Raw genomic sequence first — 27,157 nt, 5'->3', positions numbered from 1 at the left:
TTCAGCGAATCATTTCTTCAGTTCTTCAAGTGGAGTCAAGGCAGAAAAAAGCTTCGCTTCTCAAATCTAGATAATTTTCATTATAACTCTACTTGTCAATCAGTTACAGATCATTAAACGAAGCGAAGTCTTGATATGTGATCATTGAATAAAATAAATGTGAAATAATTTAATTGCGGATATGTTTCGTAATTAACAGTTGGCAAGTGGTAGATTACAAATGGATCTAGGGAAACTAGATCTAGCCTAGATCAGCGCTTGATTCAGTCTGTGTATTAGTAGATAAATGAATGGAAAACTCAACCAATGAGAAACATATTGAGGTCGTTGTTTTTTAAACATTCTGACATGGATAATCTTCAAAATATTACACACTCGATAACTATTCATTTTGTGAACAAAGGTATACGCCCTAAATCGTTTGATTTACAAACGCATAATTTGACTTGTGAACAAGTTTTAAGGCTGTGTATTGATCATGTGTGTGATGCTTTAAAGATAGTGCCAGAAAAATGTAAAGCACCTAAGTTTCTTCCATTGTTTGGACTGGTTACACTTCCAGAAGAAACGATATGGTTGCCAAGGAATCACACATTTGAACCTTATAGCAACAGTCAAAGGAATTACAAATTCAAAATACGATTTCGGCCGCCCCCAGACTATGTCAGTCAACTAAAAACCGACACGGGTAGCAATGTCATGTGGGAGTATTTATTTTTACAAATTCACAACGACTTTTTGACTGGGACTTTGGTGGAAAGCAAAAAACTAGATACCAAAAATGTATTTACTTTGCTAACTTATGCTTTGCTAATGCCCAAAGATTTGCCTTATGACAGTTCCCTAAAAGTAAACGAAAAGTACAGAGAAAGACAAATCGGGTTCATTAGGTTTATTACTTTCTTCTCAAAATCATTACGATCGCGTCTCATCTCCACCAATCTAATTGATCATTACTGGCTTCGCGAAGGCCTTAAGGAGAACACTAAAATCATGAAATCAAAGAATGAAAACCTGAGACATTTCAAAAAGAAATTCTATAAGACGATATTGGATGCAGAACCCAATTACGGATCAGAACAATATGCAGAAGTCCTGGTTGGTAAAGATAATGAGGAAGTGACAGTAACTATTGGTTACTATGGTGAACATCAACAGCCTGCTCTTTACTTTGGTGAGGTAAGTTAATTTAAAGTTTGAAATCATCTTTCGTCTAATGGATAGGCCTACTGATCTAGATCTAGACTTAGATTTATAGATATATAGACATAGACTAGTTGCGTATAGCTAGGGTATAAGTTAAGATGCCCAGTGCAGCAGCTTCCCCAGATACAACCCCTCATTCCCGAAGAATTAATTCTTGATCTTAAGTCTGAATAAACTTTGCTCGCATGCGACATAGATCTAAATACCGCAATTGAGTCAATTGAAGGACTTTTTAAAATAAAGACATCCGAAATCTGAGACGGTGTCAATACGGTGAATACCCCGTAATACTAATTATCTAATAAGTAATATCATACCTCTAGATCTATATTATATAAAAGTGTGGAAAAGTATAACTAATGTAAGTCTATATCTAGAATAATCTGGATCCATGATATTGGCTTACATAACGGTAACCTATAAGAAGAGTATAAAGAGTCTAAAGATCAGTAAAAGAGATATAAAAAAAAAAGGGGGGGGGTAATATATTATTATTTATTATATAAATTAAAATAATTTAGTAAAATTTGATATAGATCTAGATCTAGGTACCTTTTAGGCCTAGTCTATATATTCTGTCCTAGATCTATAAGCCTAGATCACAAGGTCTGAAATGGTAACTTAACGTTTTTTTTTAGCTACCAAATCATTTTTAATATGATAAAATTTGAATTTAAATTATTATAGGGCCTAATGAAAAATAGATGTGTATCTATTAAATCTATAGTAGATCTATTACATATATTGGGACATAAAATCTTCTTGATAGGTAGGCCTATCCATTTTCCTTGTGCATTTATTTTGTCTACTCCCTTTCATGTTTTCAATATCCGTTTTCACCCTCATGCATTGTATGATTGTTTGTTTGCTTTCATAGGAACTTCAATTCATTTTATCCGGAATTTTGTATATAGAATTGCAGTTACCTAAAAATAGCCAAAAGAAACTTTGGACTGTGATGATTCAGCTCAAAGATGAGAAATCATACAAGGTTTGTATAATTTTAAACCAAATAGATCTTGGGGATTCTAGATCTAGACTCTATAGATTATCACAATATTGAATATAAGAAAAAAAATTATTTTAAAACTCTTAATTTGCATTGTAGCAAATCTTTATGTATCTACAGAGGAATCATGGCCCCTGTAGATCTTTATATTTATGTGCAGTTTAATAAAACAACAACAACAAAAAAAACCCCAATAAAAACTGGTTGTAGATTTCAATATTCTATTAACACTTTTATGACATGCGATTTAGTTTTTAAAATTATTCCTTGCAGATTCAGTTTAAAAAGGAATGTGCTGCCAAATCTTTCTTGTCCATGTTGCAAGGCTACTACAGTCTCTATGTGAAATATGATAAGCATCTGATCGCAGATATACAGACCATCGGCTCCAAATTGAGCTCTGAGTTGTACAGCTTCGGACCTTTAAAGTACATATACTTTTTGTTTTGCTAGGATTTGCAGTTTTGAATGAATCTACTTGGCCACACTTTGTGTGTTTGAATTTTAAAGTCTTATGAATTCATTGTCTCCCAACCTCTTTTAATCTGGGGGTTTTATACATGTTGCTGCGGGGAAAAAGAGGATGCAGTGTCTCATACTCTTTTTGAATAACCCAGACTTGCTGATGTCCATCTCGACAGGTCTGGGAAACCAGTTATATGGAGTTTTTTGATGGTGATAAATTTTGTACATCCATGAAACAGGCCACATCATCACAAAATTTCCTTGAGTCAAATAGAATTGAGTCGCTAGTGTGACTTTTTTATGCACTGTGTGTAAAAGCCAAATATGTCTGGCAGTCCATATGTTGGACATAACTTTTTTAGCCTTGCTTTTTGTTAAATGACATAATGTTTGCTGACAGTAAAAATCTTTCCCATTATATGGAATTTTCTAAGCTGGTGTCCTGATTGAAGCCAGAATTATTAATTTTAAGAGATGAAAGAGTAGCCTACATTTGATTAATTGCCCCCCCCCCCCTTTTTTTTTTTCAAATAAAAAGAGAAAAAAAGAAATATCTTTTAACAGTTTCTTAAATAACAACAAAATGTTTTTTGTTTTTTTTAAATTGCTATGTTCCTATTGAAAATATATGTGCTAATGTAAAGAAAATTGATGCAATATGTTGTATTAAAGGCTAAGACAATTTAAAACAACGTCTAAAGCTCTGAACCTAGATAGATAACTAATAACAAGCTTAAACATATGCCTTAGAGTTGAATCAGTTCTTTCAATTTTTTTCTGTTGTTGCAGGTATTTAACAGCTGTGAAATATTTGAAGGAGTCTCAGTCGCCAACAGATCCAGAGAATAAATTTTTCTTAATTCATGAAAGTTTTACAGACTTTGATAAATACGTTGTCATCTCATCATCTAGAAAGTCCAAAGACAGTAAAGATATAACTGTGGAAACTTTTAACATTACAGTGGATGATGGCCAGATGTTTACTTTGAATAATAGTTGTCAGAAAAAAATGAGTGCTTCGGAAGTTAGAGTGTACTTGAAGAAGGAATTTGGAGATCAACTCCATCCTAGAAACTGTAAGTGTTTAGTCAAAGCTTTCTATTTTCATGTCAATTTTTCCTGTGAGGCCAATCCTTGAGCCACAGCTGCAGTCCCAGTTTGGGCATCAGTAATCACCAGGTGTTGTTTGACTTTCACTGTCTTTCTCCTTATAGTGTGTATGCCATCTGCAATCCAGGACCCTTCCTTTATGCTTGCTCTCCATGTGGATCTCTCCAGTTCCTCTTTTTTACAACCATTAGTGTCGATTTTAATGAGCTTCATGTCCCATTTGCATACATCAGTATACCCGAAAAAAAATGGGTCACCAGCGGCTCTCCTGCCTTTTATTAGCTTTCTATCTAAATGTGATCATTAAATCTTAAATCTACTTATACCTTCCATGTTATTAGATGTGTCTTTATAAAATAGTAAGGCAATCTAGGACAGATTCAAAGCTGTGGAATGCTTTTTCAGTGGCCATTTCTCATGTATTTAACATAGTTGTACAGAAATTTGTTTAATCATAGATAGTTTTGTTTGAAGTGCTGTGGGTATTGTTTCAGGAAGGCATTGTGACATATCCAACCATAAAATGGTGAAAAGCTCTTAGCTCTGTATTAACATGATGGTGAAATAACCAATATAAACTCATCATATCTTTCAGCAAATTTAGAAGACATCAACAATTTTTAGTGGGAAGGAACTGGAGTTAGTTATATCATACACTGGCATGATTCATCTATTTCATTAATGGAAAATTAAATTTTACTTTCAATTACTCTAATTCCTTTTCACAGGAAGACATTTTTCAATTGTTTTCTTTCTTAATGAGCTGCTATCATCTTGGGAACACTATGGTGGAAAAAAGGGTAATTAGATTGGTGGGCATCATGAGTTATTATACTTTGTACAAAACTCTAGAGTAATAACCTTGTCCTGCAGTGGGTCTATTGCTGTGCTGTGGTAAAAGGAAGGAGAAAGTGTTAGGATTGATGGTTGTTTATGTTTGCCTTATTAAATTTAGTGTATTGGCATTGTTTCCTTGGCATTTACCTGACAGAGATATTTTAATACCCTGTGACTCTGGTTTTTACATTTCTTTTAAATAAATAAATCTCCTAAGGGCAGTGGAAGCTTGTAACTTTTGCATTATGAAATGTCATAACTTCTTTTTAAAATAAATATTTATACACTCTTTCAATATCAATGTAGCATCATATGAAAGTCATAAGAAGTTAAAGGTAATTTTGTAAAAAATGTTTCTAATAGAATCAAAGAAATTAATGGAAATTAAAATTGAGACATTGAACTATTTCCCATGTAAAAGTGCATCATAAAAAAAAAAATCAAACATATTGAATCATCTCTCATGTAAAAAGCACACAAAAAGAGATTGACCAGAGGGTACGAATAGTGGAATAGTTTGTTTTTTTAAATGTTGGTTTAACTTTATTTTTATTTTTTTGTTTTTTATTACAGACAGTCATGTCTCAGAACTTGAACATATTTTTAAAACTGAAGCCTCAGACTATTACAAGGAAAACAGTAAAGAAACTGAGAACTATTCCAATGGTAAGATCTTCCTGCCTGATGAATTGGATAACCGCAGACATCACATTCAAGGTAACCAGATTAATTATTTACAATGTGTTCACATACCAGAAATAACTCAAGCACTCCATTTATATACTACTGCTAGTGTTCCAGAATAATTTTTTAAGGACTTTGTTCGCATATTCTTTTGTTCATTTTAAAAAAACAACACGTTTTAAATGTAGAAGGAAATGAAAGAGTTTGTTTGTATATATATTCTATGGATTCACTTTACAGTTTCAATTTGACTTTTTGAATCACTTATTTGAAAACTTAAAGGAAAATGTTTAATTTAGTTACACTAAATCAATAATAAATTACAAATTAAATATTGATTACATTTAAAATATTAACTTCCAATTTTTTAATTTTATAAATAGTTATATTTAAAAAGTTGAATAGAATGTTTGGGCACCACTGATGAAGCCAGCACAACATTTTGATTTATTTTCCTAATCTTTTGTCAACTAATTTTAAGGACTGGCTAGTCCAAGGGAAACAAATGTGAAAATCAAAGTATTAAAAAAGTTTTAGTTAGCAGCCTTTGTGATGTACAATTTTTGTGTCAGTGCAATATAAATTTGTTGCAGTCTTTTTTGATGAGCTATAAGGTGGTCGATGTAACAGAGGTGCCCCAGCTTAGGCGCCCACTTGCCTTAGCTGACATAGAAGAGAGCACCTGGTTGCATGCTGCCTCAGAACGAGACAGCTGGAGGTCACTCACAAAGGCAGTGGGATACACATTTGATACCAAAAGAAAATCTGCTGCTGAGGACAGATGCAGACAGCGAAAAGAAAATCTTAATCGACTACAGGCGGACAATTGTTATGCTTGCTCTGGTTGTGGCAAAATATGTAGGTCACAGCTGTAGCTGCGTAGCCATGGGAAATACTGCATTCCTCATTAATCTTCGGACTCGAAGAAAAGCCTTATTATTATTATATGCATATAGTTGCTTTTTTTTTTTTCTAATTAGGGTAATTTTTTTTTTACATTTCTTTTCAGACAAAAATCTTTACCTAAAGAAGTATGAAGTAAGTTTCAATGGGGTTAAAATGATGTTGGTAGAGCTTCAGCAAGATAGTGGAAAGTATGCAGAGGTAATTGATCCTGGAACTTGACATGCATTATCATTAAATTCCTTCTTGAGTGTGTGCCACAAAGTCTCGTTAGATATTTTTCAGTAGTCTAATATACATATAGAAATGTCAAGATCCGAGGGGGTTGTTTTTAATTATTCTTATCTACTATTCATATTTGTATATTTTTAAACTTGTCTAGATTTTCAATGAAGTTAAATCCAGTTAAAGTAATATATCAACTAAGCTTTGTTCCAAAGATTTTGTCCAGTTCTTTCTGTAATACACTATTATGTTTCCTTCTTATCAAGGCTTTTAGATCCAGTTTGTCTGACCTGATGAAACTGCACAAAGTGAGGCCCTCAAGTTTTTTCAAGTTTTACGGCATGGTGGTGGACAGAAAATTGGGCGCTCTCATGGAGTATTCAGATTCTGATCTCATGACCTACATTTGTAAAAATCCACAGTCCATACCACAGAAAGTGGACATTATGGAACAGATTATCAAAATACTCTCAGTCATGGTATGCATTTATTTTTCATTAATGTATTTATTGGGCGGCGCAGTGGCTAAGTGGTAAAGCGCTTGGCTAACAAACCGGGGTCCGGTGTTCGAATCCTGGTGAAGACTGGAATTTTTAATTTCGTGATCTTCGAGTGCCTCTGAGTTCACCCAGCTCTAATGGGTACCTGACATTAGTTGGGGAAAAGTAAAGGCAGTTGGTTGTTGTGCTGGCCTTGTTCAAAGTCTGAAAGGGGTACTTTACTTTTTTAAAATGTATTTCTTGGTCACTGAAATATATCGGACAAAAAAAAATCTGCAACAAAATACCAACTGTAAGTTAAATGTTTTCAGAAATTCTTCTAAAAGGTCTCTTGTCTTGTCCTATTTGTAAGCCTCCATGCACTAAGGCTCCGTACTGGGAATAATCTCTTACAGCACGGTCCAGGTATCTGGCAGGGTAGGGTCTGTCTGTCTCCGTACAGAGCGAGACCCCCACATGCATCAGTTCTATCTGTTTCAAGACTAGATTGTTTCTGAGCACCTGCAATCGTAGAGGATGTGTTCTACTGGTTCCTCTTCCTTGTGACAGTGTCGACATCTGAGATCGTGATTCTCTCGGATCCTAGCGAAGTGGGCTACCATCGGACAGTGTCGACATCTGAGATCGTGATTCTCTCGGATCCTAGCGAAGTGGGCTACCATCGGACAGTGTCCCATGCGAAATGGTGCCAAAATTACCTGATCCTTGCCGTCTAGCTGGCACCATTTGTACTTCCTGTTTGGGCGCTTGAGAACTTTCCAGACTTCCCGTCCCATGCTACAATGGTCCCAGTTATCGAACCACTTGGACTTGACCCATTTACAAATCTTTGCTTTTGCACTCTTGTATGTTTACGGCTCCTCTGGTGGATCTAAAAGCGTTCCACCACCATACGTTCCTGATATTTCCTTTGGAGGCGCTTCACGCACGCCATTGTTTTTGCCAGTTGCGTAGGCAGAGGCGGCCTTAGCAGTGCGCGGCGCCCTGGGAGAGTGTCATATGCGGGGCCCTAAGCAGCAAGGGTAGACTATATTTATACCGCACCACATCACGCTTATGTCTCGTCCGCCTCTAATGCTGTAGGCCTTATTTTTGTTACAAAACATAGTACCTTACGTAGGTAGTAGTTACTGTATTATTGGCCGTAAGAGTACATTACATAATGTTCCGCATGGAAGATTTTGCCTTTTAAGGTTAGTCAACGTAACTAATGATACACAATAAACAATCAACAAACTAGATAATATTTCTGCTAAACACGCTGGAAGTTAAGATTATGGCAGCCGCAAGGAGAGTAAAAAGCTCGACTGTTGCGAATAATGTGCGTTTAAACTCCTTGGTGCTTTCCCTTCATGTTGGCACCAATTGTTATATCCCTGGCCACGACTATTGGCGATGTCCAGACCAAGGTTCTCCAGCACGGCGAGAAGAACTCTGACAAACCCTTTCCTGTTGCGTCGTCATCATCTAGAAATTTGATAAAGTGTTCTAGCTCCTTCTTTTTTAGATACGCCCACAAAATCCAATATAACAGACATCTGCTCTTTGTGGCTAACATCAGGTGTGCAGTCAAGGATGACGGAAACATATTTAGCAAGTTTGATTTTATCAATAACTTTCCCATTTACTTCTGATGCCTTAAGGTTCATAAGCTCGTTTAGAATCCCTTCGGCCATCATCTCAATCAAGCCTGAAAATTGACCGTTGTTCATTTGTTTCTCCACGAAATGTTTTGTTGTTTTCGTCAGGTACTGTACAATCGCTAGAATTTTAGTTCAGACTGCGCACAAATGCTGTTTTTCTTTTCTAATTTGTTCTTGCATCACGCTATTCTCTGTGCTACCATTTGACATTCTCAGAACTAAATCAAACCACGCAGTCACACACCTAACTGGATTTAAAGAAACCTCGTGCTGCTGAAGCTCATTATGTCATGTCATGGTAATTGGTATCACATAGATGCATGGAAAGATTTGCAAAGATATTGAGTAACGAGTCCATGTTTATGAGAACTGATTTGGTTTTCGAAGCTGACGATGACAAGAGAATCTCCGATCGCGGGGCCCACCTCAGTGTGCGTAGGCCACGTCTCTGAACTCTCGAGAGCTTGCTGGCAGGAAAGTAAGTCTGTAAAGAGGATTACATTGGCCGGTGCCGCCCTTTGTTTCCCTCAATACGCAGTTCAATGTGCTCTTTCTCCTGCACAAGGACCTACCAGTTCGTCGCTTTCTGTTACACCGCTATATGGCACAAATTCGTTCTGCCTTGGATTTCTCCCGTTGATCCCTCCGTATAAACCTTGATGGTATCTTTCGGGTATTGGGCTATGGTTTCTCTCGCAGTGATATTTAGTGTGCTTGGTTTATATTTCTTGTTTACTTTTTGGGTCAATCAGTGTTTTCCGCACTTCCTTCATCTCGGGAACTTTTGCCGGGTGGAAAGCAGCTCTTTCCTGGGGGAGGGTGGCAAGCTTTTGGGAAAGATCCAATGCAGTCTGCATAAAGGATGTCCTTTTGAGCCGACCCCTACCCACCCAGTTGTCGACTAGGCGTTTGTATTTTTCATACGCTAAGAAAACTGATCATTCTCTCCGCAAAGCTAGTGGGGGATATCCGCCATAATTTCCCCAGCGGCTATAGAGGTTATCCGTTTGTATTTTTCATACGCTAAGAAAACTGATCATTCTCTCCGCAAAGCTAGTGGGGGATATCCGCCAAAATTTCCCCAGCGGCTATAGAGGTTGTCCTAAATGTACCACAGATTAGCCGTATAGCTTGGTTCTGCATAGAGTCTAAACCCGCTAGAGACGTTTGCGAGTCGTAAACTTGTGCTAAGAGACTGTACTCGATCTGTGACCTTACTGCACCGATGTAGAGCGTCCGCAGCACGCTTGCCTTGGCGCCCCACTTCGTCGTAGCCACCCGCTTTATGACGTTCAATCTTGCCGTGGCTTTTTGTCGTACTTCTTACACATGATAAGACATAACCAGCTTATGGTTTAGAGTAACTCCCAAATACTTGGGTCGTGGGTCCGATTAGAGCGTCGTCCCATCGATTTTTAGATTTATGTCTTCTTGGTGGATGTCTTTTCCCAATGTGAATAGGGTCTGGACCGTCTTTGAACAATTAATTTCCAATTTCGACATTCTGGTGTAGCATGAAATCGTGACGAGGTCAAGTTGGATTTTCGCCGTGAGAGCTGCGGCGGATTTCCCGGTCTGCCAGATTAGTAGGCCGTCGGCGAAGAGCAGAGATCGAGACTTCAATCGTTCTGTAAGATCAGTGCCGGTCTTTGGCCACTGCAACCTGTGCGGCCGCAGTGGGCTCGCACTTTCATAGGCCTCACGCTAATTCTAGGTGTAAATTATTAAATTAAACCTTTTTATAATTTATAACACATTTCCCGCGGCCTCCTGATTTACTAGGAGCACCTGGAAATCTCCGGAAATTATTAAAATCTTTTGAAAACTCATACAAATCTCCTGAAATATATAGACAAAAATTGTCATTTGGGGGTGTTATTCAATGTGGAAAACGCCAATCCTACGCGCGATAAAAAAAAAAAAAACAGCATGATGCAACACTCGTAATTGTGGAATATAGTCGGACTTGCAGAAGTAAAAGAGTGATCTTTCCATGACTTCTTGGTCAGAATGGTTAAGTCCGGCTCTGCTATTAATGACAGGTGAATATTACTTGTTCTCTCTCCCTCCCCCCCCCCCTTTTTTTTTCGCCCCTTAAGTTTCGTGGGGTATCTCTAGTCCGACTTTCAGAAAGAAGAAAAGTGATCTGTCCTTTACTTCTTAGTGTCCAAACTGTTGAGCCATGGAGAGAATTATATAGATAGATAGATAGTGTTTTCCGAGGCCTCCTGATTTTCCACGGGCTCATGGAACATCTCCTGAAAAATAGACAAAATTGTCATATTGGGATGTCATTCAATTACTTGAGGTCAGCAATTCACCAAGATAGATTGAACAATTAGACAATATTTGCTAATGCTTTTGAGCGTGATCTATGTCATTAACAGAATTTTGATGATATACTGCATGACTTCGCTACACGCAAGACTCGTAATTTGATCGTGATATTGTACTTAGTAAAGAATGAATAAAATGTAAAGACGATTTTATTATCTAATACAAAACCTTAATCATCCGTATCAGGAGGCGCTGTGGCTGTGCGGTAAAGTGCTTGGCTTCCGATCCGCGGTCTGGGGTTCGAATCCTGGTGAAAACTTGGATTTTTAGTTTCGGGATTTTCTGGCGCCTCTGAGTCCAACCAGCTCTAATGGGAACCGGACACTAGTTGGGGAAAAGTAAAGGCGGTTGTTCATTGTGCTTGACTACATGACACCCTTGTTAACAGTAGATCAGTGATGCTCAACCTTCTTCGGACGGCGGGCCACTTTAATTTCGGACACTCTAGTCGCGGGCCACGTCAACAAAAAGGTTTTTAAAAAATAGACAATGAACCATTTTTATTAAAAAAAAACGTGTACCTAGTACTTACATTAAGTTTGCAGCTGTCTGTGATCTTCGCACATTGACCGCGGATGGATTTTTGAAACCACGAACATTGCTTGGCTACATAACACCCTGAACGCCGTCATCATCACATTGTCCAGACCGATCATCTCGCCACAGATTTGATTTGTTGGTAAATAATTGAATGAAGCCACAGAGCCTCGGTTCCATTTGACTCGACACATTTTCCAATAACACTTGCTGTGTGGCACCATTAGGAGTCACTCCCACTAATTTCTCTCAAGGAAGAGAAAGATCCTCTGTGATGGTTGAAATTTCTTAGACAGGACTTCGATAATGGAGGTTCCATACATGCTCCTCGTAGCTACTAAATTCTCTGATTTCAAAACTGCTGTGTGTACCGAGAATAGTTACCAAGATTTTGAGCAGCATCATAGGCTATATGTCGGTAGACTCGTCAGCGGCGATAAAAAACATTTCAAAATCTGCTCTGTCGTTAGTTTTGAATGGAGAATTTTACCAATATTTGTTAGTCGCCTTTTAATTGTTATTGAGGAGGCTGACAGCTTCAACATCATTCTTCTTTTCAGGACTTTCTATCATCATAGCACTTTGTTATGCATTTGCCTTCAGGAAATGGCTTTATTTCTCTACTTACAATGTGTACAGCTCTGTAGCTAGCCGACTCGTTTAATTGTTTTTTTTTTGTTTTTTTTTTAGTAAATATTCTCATCAGTCCTCCACTCTAGGTGTAATCTAATAGTTGCATCTTTAACCAAGAATGCCGCCTTATTTATTTATGTCTTTGGTTTCATAAGGCTGTTATTCTTTAAAAAGAGCCACTCTTTCATTATATAAAAAAATATGATGGCTTAGTATCAGTACCAATCCGTTTACCCTAACGTAAAGAAAGATTTTTTCTCAAACTTTTTTTTTTTTTTTGTGAAGAGGGGATTTTCTACACTTTGTGTCGGCGGGTCGGATGGAATCACGTCGCGGTCCGGATGTGGCCGTAGACCATAGAAACAGATAACCTTTACATCATCAGCCCTATAGACCACAAGGTCTGAAAAAGGAACTTTACTTTTTACTTACTATTATCCTTATCCCTACCCAGACTGAGCCCATCGCAATCCGTTTCGCATAGGGCCCCGCAATCGTTAGGGCTGGCCCTGTGTAAGATCGTATATGTAGACTAAGAACAGCGTAATGATAATGAGGATCCCTGCCGTAAACCTTGTTCAAATGTTCTTTTGCGTAACATGCTAGATCCGTAGGGTGTCTGAACTGTCTTGTCCGTTAGGAAGTTCTTTAGCCACCATTAGCCTACGTATTTGAGCATACTCCGAGGTTCATCAATTTTAGAAGCAATCCTTGTCTCTAGATTCATCGTAGGCCTGTTGTAGATCTAAAAATACGTCAGCTACTGACTGCATAAACACCATCGCTTGATCAATGGCACTTTTATGTTGCCTCAACCCGCCCTGTTCAGGTGCGATGAGTTTGCTTTCCTCCAAGTACCACACGAGCTTTCTGTTTATCACTCTTTCAGCTATTTTCCCTACACACGATGTTAGGGATATTGGTCTATAGCTTTCAGGTCGGTCGGCCATCTTTCCTTTCTTAAGTAACGGGACTATCGTGGCCACTCTCCAGGCCTTTGGAAATTCCCCTTGCGTCCAAGTCGATTGAGCATGTCGCATAGCTATCTTTGTCCTCTTGGCCCCAGGTTTCTTAACATCTCATTGCTCACTCTGCCCGGTCCTGGAGCTTTGTGTAATCTGCTTTTCCTTAAAGTTGCTGTAAAGGTATTGGTCTCGGCCTCGCTGTTAGGTAAATTGCGTTTTTCTTTTGCTATCCTGATACCGTCAAGAGCCATCGACATGTGGGTTTTCATGCTTGCTTTAGAGACACCAGCAAAAAAAATTGTTCAATGCCTCTGCCCAAAATGCTCAGATCAGGTTTTGATTCCCCTACGTAACCCATGTGTACGAATGTTGTTGGGGAATCGCAGTCCTGAAGCAGAATCATGTTGGACAAGTCATATATTTCGAGAAGTTTGCTATCATGACGAAACGCCTTTCCTACCAACGCTTTCTGTTCACTTTGATGCACAAGCAACCACACATTGGGCTTGACGTCCTGGACTTAACGAACCACGTTCTTCTGGCCTTGAAACCACAAACGGGAGATGATCTTCGTTAGTCGCTGTTAAAGACGTTTGCAGCGTTTCCAGGGGGCCGTGTTACGAGAGCGAGTAGTACAGAGATGGTCCCTTGTCCTATTAAAAACAGTAGAAAGCATCAGTTAACCTACCTCAGTCTGAGGACGATTATGGTTCATCTCATAGAGCACTTAGGCCTATCTAACTGTGACTGCCTTATTCTGGAAAAACATTCACATCCAAATGTAAATGCAGCTTAAGGTGGCATTTACTTTGGTGGTAGAGGAAGCAGCCATTTTTCCTTTGGCATGCTTTTCTTCCAGAGCTGAGGCCAAAGCTTTTTTGTTGCCCAGAGCTTTCTTTGTCACGGTAGAAAGCATAAAAGTTAGAGCATTGAGCAGAGAGTTGGGACACCCAACACTGTGATGATCCTACTGAGGATCAACATGACAACATAAGAACAGAGAATGTTTGCTGGTTTTAAAAGAATTTTGTCCCCACCCTTTCACGAGGACCACTCCTTTAGATTTGTTTAAAATAAAGCTTTAAAAGTTTATTATATTGCTTAGAAATAATTAATATTTCTGACTTCACTAGGACCATTCCTTGAGATTTGTTTAGAATAAAGCTTTGAAAAGTTTATTTTATTGCTTAGAAATAATTAATATTTCTGACTTCACAGGAGGACCACTCCTTATTTCATGGTAATATAAGACTTAGAAGGTTTGCTGTGTTTAAAGGAAATAATCATATCAACATCAAGCTAGGAGATGCTGGAGTTGTCTCCTATTTGAATACGGAAGACAAATTCCAAGCTGACAACAATGAAAGGTATGCTGGGCACTGAAATAACATGCCAAGACTAGATCTCCAGGCACTGTATCATTCTCTCTCTTAGCTTCACCTTTGTCTCTATCTTCATTACTAGTCAAAATCTAGATGTACATTTAAATCTGTATTATCTAATTGAATATATGCTATAATGTTGTCTTGACCACTTCTTTTACTTTGGGTTGAATCAAAGTTAATTCTATCACCATTTAACTTCACACATTTTATTCTGGCCTTGAAGGAGTTTTACTTATTATACCAGCCTTTTAATTCTAGACTGGATTCTTTTTTATTAGTTAAAATCTGGTTCAATGTCATTAGCTAACGCGCTAACCTTTAAGCCAGTGGTGTTCATACTATGAATCCAAGACTATATCTGACCCTTGTTGGGCTCTTCCAAATTTTTACTCATAGGGCTTGATGAAGCATTCCATTTAACAAAAGGATTTTAGGGTTAGGGCAGTAACTTTGGCACAAGTCAGAAATTCATATGGCCCCCTAAAAAAAGTTGCCCCCCCCCCCCCCCATGCCTAAGCTGTCACTTTCTGGTGAAGCTATATGATGGAAAAATAAAACTTAGGGTTAGGATTTATTTGATAGGTGGCGCATGGCTGAGCTGTAAAGGGCTTGGCTTCTGAACCAAGGTCCAGGGTTTGAATCCTGGTGAAGACTGGGATTTTTTTATTTCAGGATCTTTGGGCACCTCTGAGTCCACCCAGCTCTAATGGGTACCTGACATTAGTTGAGGAAAAGTAAAGGCAGTTGGTCATTGTGCATGGCCACATGACACCATTGTTAACCGTGGGCCACAGAAACAGATGATCTTTAAATCATCTGCCCTATAGATCGCAAAGTCTGAAATGGGAACTTTCTTTTTAAATTATTTAATAACTATGTCAAAATGCTGTTTTTAATGACAGGATTATTATAAATATCTAAAGTAAATGTTTCATTCTAAAAAGTTTACTAAACAACATAGAACATAGATCTACATATTTTTTCACAGACTGCCTTGGCTCTCTCCTGAAAGAAGGAAAAAATTGAGTCATGTGACTTATGAATCTGAATGCTATGCTGTGGGGACCACACTGTGTGAGATCCTCCATAGAAATGATAATTTCGCTGAAATTTTGAAACTCTCTGACCCCAGAGAAGTAGGTCATTGTTCAGTTTTTCCCTGAGTTTAACATTCATAATCTAATTCCACAGGTCTAAATCTCTGTAGTTAAAATGTTCAAACTTTTTTTTTTTTTAATTATAAATTTTAACATCCATCAGGTGGGACTAGAAACACTTTTTGTTAACTTAAAATTATTAGTTATCTAGGTTTAAATAATGCATCGCAGCTATTGTTTCAGCTTCTAATAAAAAAAAATGAATTTTTGCAATTTTGCTTGTTTAGAAAAAAAATGTTTGGCAGTTTAGATAATTTAAGGAAACATTTAACAACTGATCCAACTGTCATTTACTCTTCTTCCATCACAAAAAAAAAAGAAATCTAAATGTGAAGCTAATTGCTGAAACATTGAATGATGCATACACATGTAATGTTTTAAAGTTGTAAAGTTCCCCTTTCAGACTTTGCAATAGAACACATGATATTCAGGTCATCTGTTTTCTTTGGCCAATGGTTAATGAGCAGGATGTCATGTGACCAGCGTAACGGCCAACCACCTTTACTTTCCTCAACTATAGTCAGCCTAGGTACCAATTAGAGTTGGGTGGACTCAGAGGTGCCCTAAAAATCCCAAAATTCAAAATCCCAGTCCTCACTGAGATTTGAATGTAATACTCCAGGCTTTTGAGCCAAGCACTTAACCACTCAGCTACTGCTCCCCATAATATGTATTACTTTAAAAAATAGCTTATTTGGTTTGAGAGATCTAAACATGACAGACAGAAAACATAACATAGCAATATTCTCCTTTTCAGGGTTGCTAAAAATAAAAAAAAAAACATTGTTAAATCCAAACTTTTGGATGCATCTCCCACATTGATATATTATGATAATTATAACTTTTGATAACTTTTTACATATTTTTTTTTCTGACAGCTCTGGCAGTATTTTGAAAGCAACCCATTCTTACCCAAGCCAGACTTTCGATTTGAGAATCATCATCATAACAAAAGGAATCCTAACTGCCTGAAATGTAAAGGTGAAAAAGTTTTGGACGAAGTCTTTAACTCTATCATAATGTGGTGTTGGAAGACAGATCCTATTGAGAGGCCAACTGCTGTCGATTTGAAAAAGAAATTTTCAGGTAAGCTGAAAATATTTTACACCTGTGAAAACTCTCTGTGGGTTTAGATTTAGCAATATTTTAAGTTAAGGTCAATTAAATTTTTTTTTAATTGGTCATCTAGATTTTAACTACAGCAGTCTTTTTCTTGTTACTAAAGAATTTTGGTTATGAGTTCAGGAGGATTATTTAAATTCCCCCTTTTAATTTCAAAAGCTGTTAAAAAATGTTTAATTTAATGCTTCCTTGAAATACAAACAGCAGTATAAAAATTTTGACCATGTATTTTTCTGCTTTCAATATTATTCTCTAACTTACAAAAGCAAGAAACAATTATAAAAAAAAAAAGAAATGATATCTCTTTCTTGTTAACAAGCTTCATTTAGTATGATTTCTAGGAGCTATGCTTTTGTCCTAAACAATAACTGCCAATGTTTGCTATTTTTTTGTTTAGAAATAAAATTAATGGCTGAAGAGTTAGACAGAGACACAGTGTTTGAAGGCCTTAAAGAAGTAGTTTATGAGGCTGGGTTTAAGGATGAATTAGATATTCTAGGTAAGTTTTTTTTTCTTTTTGGGATAGATTTATAGAAAGCCATTACTTTAATTGAAGAAGCTCCTTTTTTTTTTTCCAATTAGGGGGCTGTGGAATCTAGGTTTGCATATGAGGCTTATATGAATTATATTTTTACATGAACTTCTATCTCTGATCCTAGAAAGGAAGGTTTTATCTAGATAGCAAACAATGACTTACTAATACAAAAACCTGATAAAATACTTAGAACGGCACAAAGATGAAAACACATTTCTTATTCCATATACTAAGACATATTCACACACATGCTTTGTCTTTTGAAGTGCCATTAGAGATTAGAGCATGTTGCCTGAGACTGACAGGAAAACCAGTGACTTAGTAGAGTTAAAGTATCTCATTAACATGCTTGACTTTCTCCCCTTTTCTTTGAGGTAATCTACAACTTACAAGATGAAAGGAGGGTGAGGGAACTTAGTCTCATTCTCTTCTACTCAAATATCTTTTTTGGTACAAGCACAAGGATTCGTTTTCTCATGGTCTTGTGCAAGTGTGTACTGCATGATGCCTAAAATTCATTTCCATTTCTGCAGCCTCTAAAGTGGCTGTCAGGGATAAACACTGTATGAATTTCTGAGTGTCTTAGATTATTTTTTGTGTGATTTCATAAATGGTCAACTTCTCTTGACAGCCAATGAATCAACAGAAAACAATGTAATTGTCAAAGTGTTATTTGTTTTGTTTCTTTCTTGCATTTCCTGACCTTTAGTTACACTAACAGGAATCAAAACATTGTTGTTCTAGTAGCAGACAAATACTTGAATATATAGAGACACTCTTGTACAATTGTTTCCAGGCTGCTATTTTCTTTGTACAAATAGGCTGGATTTTTTTTTACATAATTATCCTTCCCAAAAGTTTATAAGTTAATTATTGCAGGATGGGCTATAAATAAATTCCATTTGAGAATAGAATGTGCTATTACACTTTCAGAACACCTTTTTATTGCCACTATTTAGAGGTTGTATTGATTAATTTCTCAAACTAATATTTATATTTCAGATGAGTCTAAATTGACTAAAGCAGCTCTAGAGAATATATTAATGAAAAAAGTTGGGCAGAAATTTCTGCCGGATTCTTGCGTGACAGTTAAAAGTAAAGAATTAGGAAGGGTAAGCATTTTTTTTAAACACAATTATTTTATTGGTAGTTTCCCTTTGTTAATTCAGAAGCTATAGCTTTAAAAAATGTGCCAATCTTATTTTACCTTTCTCTTATGGCCTTAGGAGTTATAGTCAGTAGGTATAGTAGACAGTCTCCATGGTTAAGAAACATCTAAGAATTTCTTATTTTCCTTCAATGTGTTTAATATTTGGTCTTCCTTTCACTTCACAACCTCTTAATGTATGCTTTGAATTGTCCAATGGCTGTCCTTGAGTAGGAAAAGGTTATTTTTTTAATGTAGCCCAAAATAACTTTTCTTATTTAACATTGTTATTTGCTCTCACTGCTGATTTTGTGATGCCCTCATTTTTTTAAATTTTTTAAATGTTTTTGTTTTAGTCTCTGTTGTTTTGGTTATGTTTTTGGCCCAGGTCTGGGCTGAGCTTCAGAAAGCTGATTGATAATGCTATGATGTATTAGAATTAAATTCTTGTATCAAAAGGGAAACAAAAGCTAAAATAGATAGTAAATTGTAACTGTACAATTTATGATTGTAGTTAGGACAAATATGCTAAAATAAACTGAATAAATCTCTATAGCTAATGTTGAACAATATGTTGAAAAGAAATAACCTTTGAAATACTGTAACAAGAAAACAAAAACAAAAAACAACAACACAATATAACTCAATAAACTTGATGAATATTTGCTTGAACCTGTTACAGTTTGGTTGCTGGCTAGGTAGCCTGATTTTGCTGGGTAGTTTTGAGGCAACATTATTTTTTATTCAGTTTTGATTAAACAACAGTTTAATGTACTTTTTTTCTATTTCTTTATTTTTACCATTAGGGTTATTTCGGTGTAGTGTGGGAAGGTTTAATCCGTGAGCCAAATCGAAACCTGAACCATAAGGGCAAACAGGAGCACTGGAAAAAAGTTGCAGTGAAAAAGTTCAGGCGTAACCACAAGCACAGTGACAAGAAGGTTGTAATCAGCAGTGAGGGCAGTTTTGTCAAAGAGGTCATGCTGGCCTGCTCACTCAACCACTCAAACATTGTTCGTTGTCTACATTTTGCATTCGATCAAACAGGTAAGCCAAACACATGAGTCAAATTCATAAGCCAATAAAAAAAGTGGATGGCTACCTGTTCATGAGGTACATGCTCTGGCTATGTTTTGATTTTCTGATGGCTCCAGGTTCGAATCCTGCTTGCCTCAAATCCCCCCACCCTCCCCATCCTGTGGAAGGTTTTGGCTGGGATGTAATACTCTTGATTCTGAAGGAACATCCAAATCTTGTCCTACAAAAGCAATGTTTGACAAATACATATCCTTACAAAACCAGTTTCAAATGAAGAAACAAATATCTGTGTTTTATGAAGGCATTCAATAACTGTAATCTTAATTACTGCATTGAATGTAAGCCTCAAGAGTATTTTGTAAACATAAAAACTACTACACATTATTTAAATATGTCTTTTCTATGCTAGGCAGCACATTCAGCCAAGAAGAGAGAATTTCAACAAAGTAGGTGGTAAAAAAATGTGTTCTAGATTGCTAGAGAAACGAAAAGATATTGACCATGAGTTATCTAAAAAGTCTGATTGATAGACATAAAAAAATATTAATAAAGGGTCAAATATTAATGGGATTTGTAAAGTGATGTACGAACAGGAATGCTACAGTCTGGCAATAGAGCTAATTCTTGACTAGACTTAAAATTATTTTTTTTAATGAAAATTTTTGTCATTTTCGTTTTTAAATTTTTAACTATACAAATAATATAAACATAAAATAATATATTAGTTAATTTCAGTCATAGCTTGATTTTTTTATTGATAGACTCAGACTTCTCCAATGTTCTACTTATTATGGAGTTTATGGATGCTGGTAACCTCTGCTCGTATGCCGAGAGAAATCGAAATGATCTAAGTCAGCAACACATGAACCGTCTGCTCAAAATCTCTTTAGATGTGGCGGAGGTTGGTTTCCATGTTTTAATTTACTTGTATGAACATTATTTTAATAGTGTAGACAAAATAATTGTGTAAACAAAATAATTGTGTGATTAGTTTTGGGTAATGTTATGAACTGATTAACAAAAGGGTCCAAGCAGAAAACTTATTAGCATCTTTCTATTATTTTATGCAGGTTTGACATTAAACCACTTAAAACGATAGCTTTTTAAAATCATTTGCATTGAAATTCAGATAATTTGATCCCACATAAATTGAAATTCTGATTGGTTTGATTACATTTCATTGGGCCAAATTGAAGTATGTGGAGGCCACAGGGCAGAAATGTTTGTGGAAGGCCCCTACACTTTTTCGAAATCTTTAATAAAAATTTATTTATTAATAAAAATAGCCTACTACTATCTAAAAGCATGCCATATAATAAAAGAAAGAGAGTGCTTGTAAATTAATTTTAATATGCATATTTTAGTAACAAAAAATTTAATTTTTAGGGTTTACTCAATGTAGTGAATCTGGAGTATATTACAAGAACAATATAAGCAGACACTTTTTAACTATGACAGTGTTGCCAACTATAAGATTGAAAGTAAACCTAAAGTTGCTGACCTGTCCAAATATGGATTTTTTTCTCTATGTTGGGGTCCCTTTCTTGTGGAAGCTGTAGGCCCATTTGCACTCCCTTAAATCCGGCTCTGCATTTCATTGCTAGTTTTATTTTTTCCTTCCTTGTCCTTATTTAAAAAAAAAATTAATTGATTGGAAATCAGCTATGCTAATAAAATATCAAAGATTTCCCATGTACTGTTTTCACCCGCTGCCAAAAAACAGTGAATTTGTGGCTTTCACCCAGCCTTCAAAAAGCTGCTATCCATCAATTTCTAGCCTAGGATTGTGTTTGTAGTTAGGCAGGAAGTTCTTTTTATATCTATTTTGCATTGAAGTTATTCAAACTTGTTGAAATTGAGATCCCATCTGCACTCGATGTGTCAACTTTCTTAGAGAAATGATGTGTTAGTGTTTCTCTGTCAAACTTGGATACATATTTTATTTTTAAATTAAAAAATTGCTTCTGTTTCCTTATCCTTTTAAATTTTTTCTATGATTAATACAAATTCTTATTATTTATTCTTAATTTGTAATTTTATTTTTAAAAACTTTGCAAGATATTGCTGTAACCTAGCAAACAGCTAAACCAAATAACCTTATTGAAAGGATGGTACTTTATTAACAAGTAGTGAATAGTGTAATAAGTAATACACAACACTACTTTCTTGTTTACATCCTAATCGTCTGCCATTCCATGACTTTGTTATTTCTTTCTTGTCTCTTTTGTGTCCCATGGTGCACTATAATATCTCATGCCGAATGGCAGGGTCATAACAATATCGACCACCCTGGTTTGAGTCAAATTAAAATTGTTCTCTACAAAGTCCTACTAGACGACCGAAATGGTGTCTTAAACATTAACAATTAAAACCTTTTATGTGTAATCATACGTCTGTTTTAATTTACTTGTAAATCAATACAAAAATGTATTGTTTTTATCATCCACTAATATATAAATTACCTTCACAGGGAATGGTCTACTTAAGTGGTAAAGATATTGTGCATCGAGATCTGGCTGCCAGGAATATTTTGTTGGCCAAACTTGAAGGCAACGAAATTGTTGGTAAAATCTCTGACTTTGGGCTGGCTCGCAGAATGGAGGAAAATTACAGATTCTATAGAAACAAAGCTCACACAGCCATTCCATTTGCTTGGTAGGATTCTTCAATATTTGCTTTTTTTTTGTTACTTATTGTGTGAAAGTTAGAAATAAAAAAGTAGTTAACCATAATAATATTGAACATTCACAGGATAAGTAATGTGGTGGCAACTGGGTGTAATTATACGTTTATAAGGCTCCCAATGTCAAGAGACAATGAATGCATCCAGAATTAAGGGCACATTCTGGGACCTCAGATAAAGGCAATATTGGTTGCCCTTGTTTCATAGTCACTTCCTAATCTTTACTCGCATGATCCAAAGGAAGGCTATGCTACACATTTAGCATAAACTGAACTTCATTACTTGGTAGTCATGACACCTAAGGGACTCCACTCCAGAATTTCCCTTGAGTTTAGCAGACTAGGTGCTGGAGTTGGTTTTAAAAATCTATTTGATAGTATTTTATTAACAATAGGATTTTATTTCCATTGACACTGCTGGTTAGAAAACAGTAAAAAAAAAAACGGTTTCTTATGTTGGTAACTTTGACAGCCCACATTTCACACAAAAAATAAAGTTTCTACTCTCATTGTCAGGCAATGGGTGAAAAGTGCAACAAACAAACCTTGTGCTGATTATTGAATTATTTTTTAAGGTGTTTTTTTTTTTAGAATGCCTTCACTGATACTGATAAACAAATCAATGCCAAATTATGCAAAAATGATTTGATTTTATAAAAAAGGTCAATTAGTAATAAATGTTTTGTAACTTTGCAGGATGCCCCCTGAGTGTTTGGATCGTAGATCTGATGACAATCGATTCACCAGCAAAGGAGATGTCTGGTCTTTTGGAACAGTTATGTGGGAAGCTTTCTCCAAAGGAAAGAACCCTAGGAAGATGATGCAGATCATTGACACTAACGAGATGGAGGGGAATCTTCTAAAGGAGTATAAAAGAGGCTGGAGGTTAGGTCAGGAGGAAGATGTCCCTGATGACATCTACTTTGTCATGACTCAATGCTGGGAGTTTGAGCATGAAAAAAGACCAGCATTCGTAGAGTTGGTGCAAACTTTGAAAGGCCTGCTCAACTTTAAACAATGATTGTGAAAAGTTAATTTTGTTCCATTGCATAGTAATAGTAGCATGCAAGTCTTGCAAAGTCATTCAGATTTTAACCACATAGAAACAATATTTAATCTTTGAAATACTTGGCTGCTTAGTCATGTGGTATGCATTTTAAGCCATCATCACTAAGGTAGATTTAGAGCTTGAAGGACATTGAAAAGAAATTAAATGTTCAAAACCTCTCTTTGGGAGTGGCGGCTGAGTGGTTAGGCACTTGGCTTCCAAGCGGAATCTTGATGAAGACTGGGATTTTGAACTTTGGGGTTTATAGGACGCCCCTAAGTCCACCCACCTCTTACCAGACATTATTTTGGGAAAGTAAAGGCAGTTGGTCATTGTGCTGGCTACATGCCACCCTTATAATCCATTGAAATTTGAAACAGATGACCTTTACATCATCTGCTCTATTGATCACAAGGTCTGAAGGAAAGAGCACAAAAACCTCTAGATTTCTGAAGATCACTTTGCAAGAGAAAAGTAAAAGTTGATCTCTATGCTCTATTTCAATGATATTCACCAAAGTAAGAACTGAGATTAAAAAGAAGAATGAATGTCTGTACTTAAGCTGGATGGCCTCCTGGTTGTGTGGTATGCCCTCTGGTCTGTCATCTCAGTGGTCCTGGGTTTGAACACAGCTTAAGATGGAAACAATATATAATCTTTGAAATATCTACATGGTCATGTGGTGTATGCTACAAACTATCATGAAGATGTCCAGAGTTCCATCCTCTGCCATCCTGTTGGAGGTTTGTACTAGGATGTAATAATCTTCAATTCTGAAAGTACATCACAAACATGTCAAACATAGCAAGACAAGCTGACCTGGTGAGAAGCAGATTGTTACTTATGATTAACTGTCAATCAAAAATTGTTATTACTTTATCCCTAATTGTGATTCATTTATGAAAGCAGCCTGCCCTGTATCTCAAGCACAGCTTTGTTTTATAAGTTAATCTGGTTTTGTTAATAAAAAGTATTTTGTTACCAGCATCAAAAAGTGTATAAACTATGTATAATAATATAAAGAAATGTAAATAAATATTTATTTACAGCTTACGATAATGTGAAATGTGAACTTGACAATCTTCTTATAAAATATGTTACATCACAATGATGTTATGTCACTATGATGTTATGTCACAATGATGTAAAGTCACAATGATGTCTCAATAATTTTTTTGACGGGTTGTTCATTCATAGAATTGTTAAAATCATGTCTCTGCTTACACTGCTTATGTTGAATCTTATGTTGTGTAATTCCTTAAGGAAAGCCGCTATTGTTTTGTGTTGTCTGCCTGTCCATCAATCATAGTTAGATCTGAAGAGATAACAGCTCTTGGCCTGAAATCAGAGCAACGAGTTCTTTTGATTTTCTGAAAGTGTACTTTTTTTTTTTTTTTTTTTTTTTTAGGCATATTTTATTCATATACTTAAACAGCTATTTCTTTATCTTTTATATTGAAACTAAATCAAATAATTTCTCACCCCTGTTGTCATTGTAGAAGACAACAACTAGTGAAAATATTCAAAGAACTCAGCATAATCTTTATTTTCTATAAAATGGTGACATCTCACACTGACTTCTTGAAGAAATTTCTCACTTCATGTCATTCTCTCATTCTTTCGACTGACTTAGACTACTTCATTTAAAGTACACACACATATTCATTCGTGATGCTTATAAACAAATTTATTTTTTTTTAATTAAAAAGGGTGTCATTTTAATTGTGGAATGGGAAGGAACACCAAATAGTTCACAAAAGAAGTTGACTCTAATCTTCATCTTTTTCTTGCAAACTCTGTTCATACTAAATATGACATTGCTGTTGTTAGTGTGAATTATGTATGACTTTGTGATGTATGTTTTTATGATGTATGACTTTGCTATGCATGACTTTGTTAGGCAAATGTGTAAGCACAATAATGAGTTTGTGTAACACAGACTCCATAAGTCCTTGTGTTATTTTTATTTAAAAAAAAACGACCAATGTTTTGAAATTGTCAAAGATAAACTTTTTTTTTTGTGCTTTTCAGAAATGTGAATAATGTGTACATATTGATAATGGTTAAAAAGGGTACCATCGTTTTCTTTAACTAATGAAATGCATCTATCTATATTAATTGATTGAAAAACACTTTAGACCAGTGATGCTATCTGGTCCCAAGAATTTTCATTCTTCAATTGTGAAGCAGAAAAGGTTCAATTCTGCTTTTATTTTTTTTTTGCAATGATGTGGATCATGACACATATGTTCATAAATAAAATGGCCTCAAAACTAAAAGAAAATCTGGACACTATTGACCTAGAAACCTAAGTGTAAAAAAAATAATTAAAAAAAAAAATTAGTTTGTCATTTTAGCTCTCGTGTTTATGTTTGTAATGTGATCACAGTGCCTTGAGCCTACAGCGCTTTATAAATAAAATTATTATTATATGTAATCGACGGCCTTAGTGTTAAAGAAGCCCATCTTTTCATATCTAAACAGAGAATAGCCCAAACGTAGATTAATACTTTAGTCATATCAATGTTCATTGTTATCGAAGAAAAGTGAATAATGCACCTATTCTTTTTGGAGCTTGCTTTGTCATATAATTCAAATTTATCTGAATGAGATTCTGGTTGAGTATTATACTGTACGGTCCTCAATCCTGTAGATACATAACAAATGGGTAATTCCAGGTACCACACAAAATATTATATGCTCTTAGAATCATTTCACACTTCATTTGGTACCACATTTTAAATAATGTTTAGCCACTCTTCTTTTTAACTGAGGGGGTGGGGGTCGGGCTGTTCGTATCATAGATTCTGTAAGTTATTCGAGTGATCATAACTAGATGGACACATGAAATAAGTTGGACGTAATTGTCTTCTTTTTTTTATGTAACGTCTGTAATATATAAGATTAGATCAGGAAGTATTCGGATATTTTTTTTAACAGTTCAAATGTATGTATGTCTTGCAGTTCAATTCTAGCTTTGGGGTTGTGACTCCAAATGGAGTTGTCTGTCACAGCTTAGAAGATTTGAAGTCACTGGACACCAAATGGTTTTGTTCAAATCTAGTCATTATTGTTATTTATTTTGATATTGTTATTATTGCTGATGTAAGTGCACATAATCAAGTCCTGACTCCTACACAAATTGTGTCAAATATTTCTTTGCCAGCTAGTTGTGTGCGGCATTGAAGGACAATATTTGGCTAAGGATGCAGCAATCCTACAACTCTGCATCCTTTCTAAATTAAAAAAAAATTCATAAACGCTTTCCTTTTAAAATGTTATACATTTCTAAAAACTAAAGATGGTAAAATCCGCTTACATTGTAACACTGTAGATGAAATTGTTTATGTGTTAAACTGTTACTTTGTTGTGTAAAATTAATTTAACTTTATAAACAATTGTGAACACAATTAAATAAATATTAAAATATTTATTAAAGTTATTTTTTGTTTTAAACTGACTTCTTTAGTGCGCTGTTTTATCGAAATATTATAAATTATAAATGTAATAGTTTTGTGTGTGTTAGGAAAGATAATCATATCTAAAGTTTACTCCGGATAAAATTGATTGAGTTATTTCCCTTTTTGTCTATCTATTTTTATGTCTATGGTGTTTAATTAATTAATTATTATTTTTTAGTGGGAAGAAACGTTTTAGAATTGGATGAAACTTTAATGACAGATTTTTGGCTTCAGTGGTGTTCCCCGTAGGCCTATATGATATTTGTGTTTGGTGACTGGCGTATGTCCGGGTTTAAGTTGGGGTAGAATTATACTTGCATTATTGAGCTTCGGGCGAGATGTCCACTTTGTCTGAGCGTCACTTTGGCTGTTTAAACGTGTACGTCATTAAATTTAGACTGTAGTGAATCTCAAACTGTTATCTCATTATCCTGCACCATTGTATTTTGGACACGTTCAGTATACAGATAGTGTTAATGAGGTCAAGAATCTAAAAAATAAAGTGTTTTTTTTTTTAAAAGCAAGAAA

The 27,157-nt window shown here is 35.7% G+C and overlaps 1 protein-coding gene across 1 annotated transcript; it reads left to right on the top strand.

The window, feature by feature from the left end:
* Nucleotides 1–26,610, top strand: LOC106067432 (tyrosine-protein kinase JAK2-like). Its single transcript, XM_056043042.1, has 16 exons — nucleotides 1–1,179; nucleotides 2,084–2,197; nucleotides 2,489–2,643; nucleotides 3,470–3,756; nucleotides 5,201–5,344; nucleotides 6,321–6,415; nucleotides 6,706–6,918; nucleotides 14,273–14,421; nucleotides 15,428–15,575; nucleotides 16,475–16,682; nucleotides 17,116–17,217; nucleotides 18,256–18,365; nucleotides 19,207–19,447; nucleotides 20,200–20,339; nucleotides 21,909–22,093; nucleotides 22,817–26,610. Exons 1-16 carry the CDS (start codon nucleotides 307–309, stop codon nucleotides 23,139–23,141), a joined length of 3,489 nt encoding a protein of 1,162 aa, XP_055899017.1. The 5' UTR covers nucleotides 1–306; the 3' UTR covers nucleotides 23,142–26,610.
* Nucleotides 26,611–27,157: the final 547 nt, after the last annotated feature.

The sequence above is a fragment of the Biomphalaria glabrata genome, chromosome 10 (assembly GCF_947242115.1).
Source record: "Biomphalaria glabrata chromosome 10, xgBioGlab47.1, whole genome shotgun sequence".
Taxonomy (NCBI): domain Eukaryota; kingdom Metazoa; phylum Mollusca; class Gastropoda; family Planorbidae; genus Biomphalaria; species Biomphalaria glabrata.
Note: the sequence above shows the minus strand (reverse complement) of the source record. Positions and strands in the feature narration are given on the sequence as shown.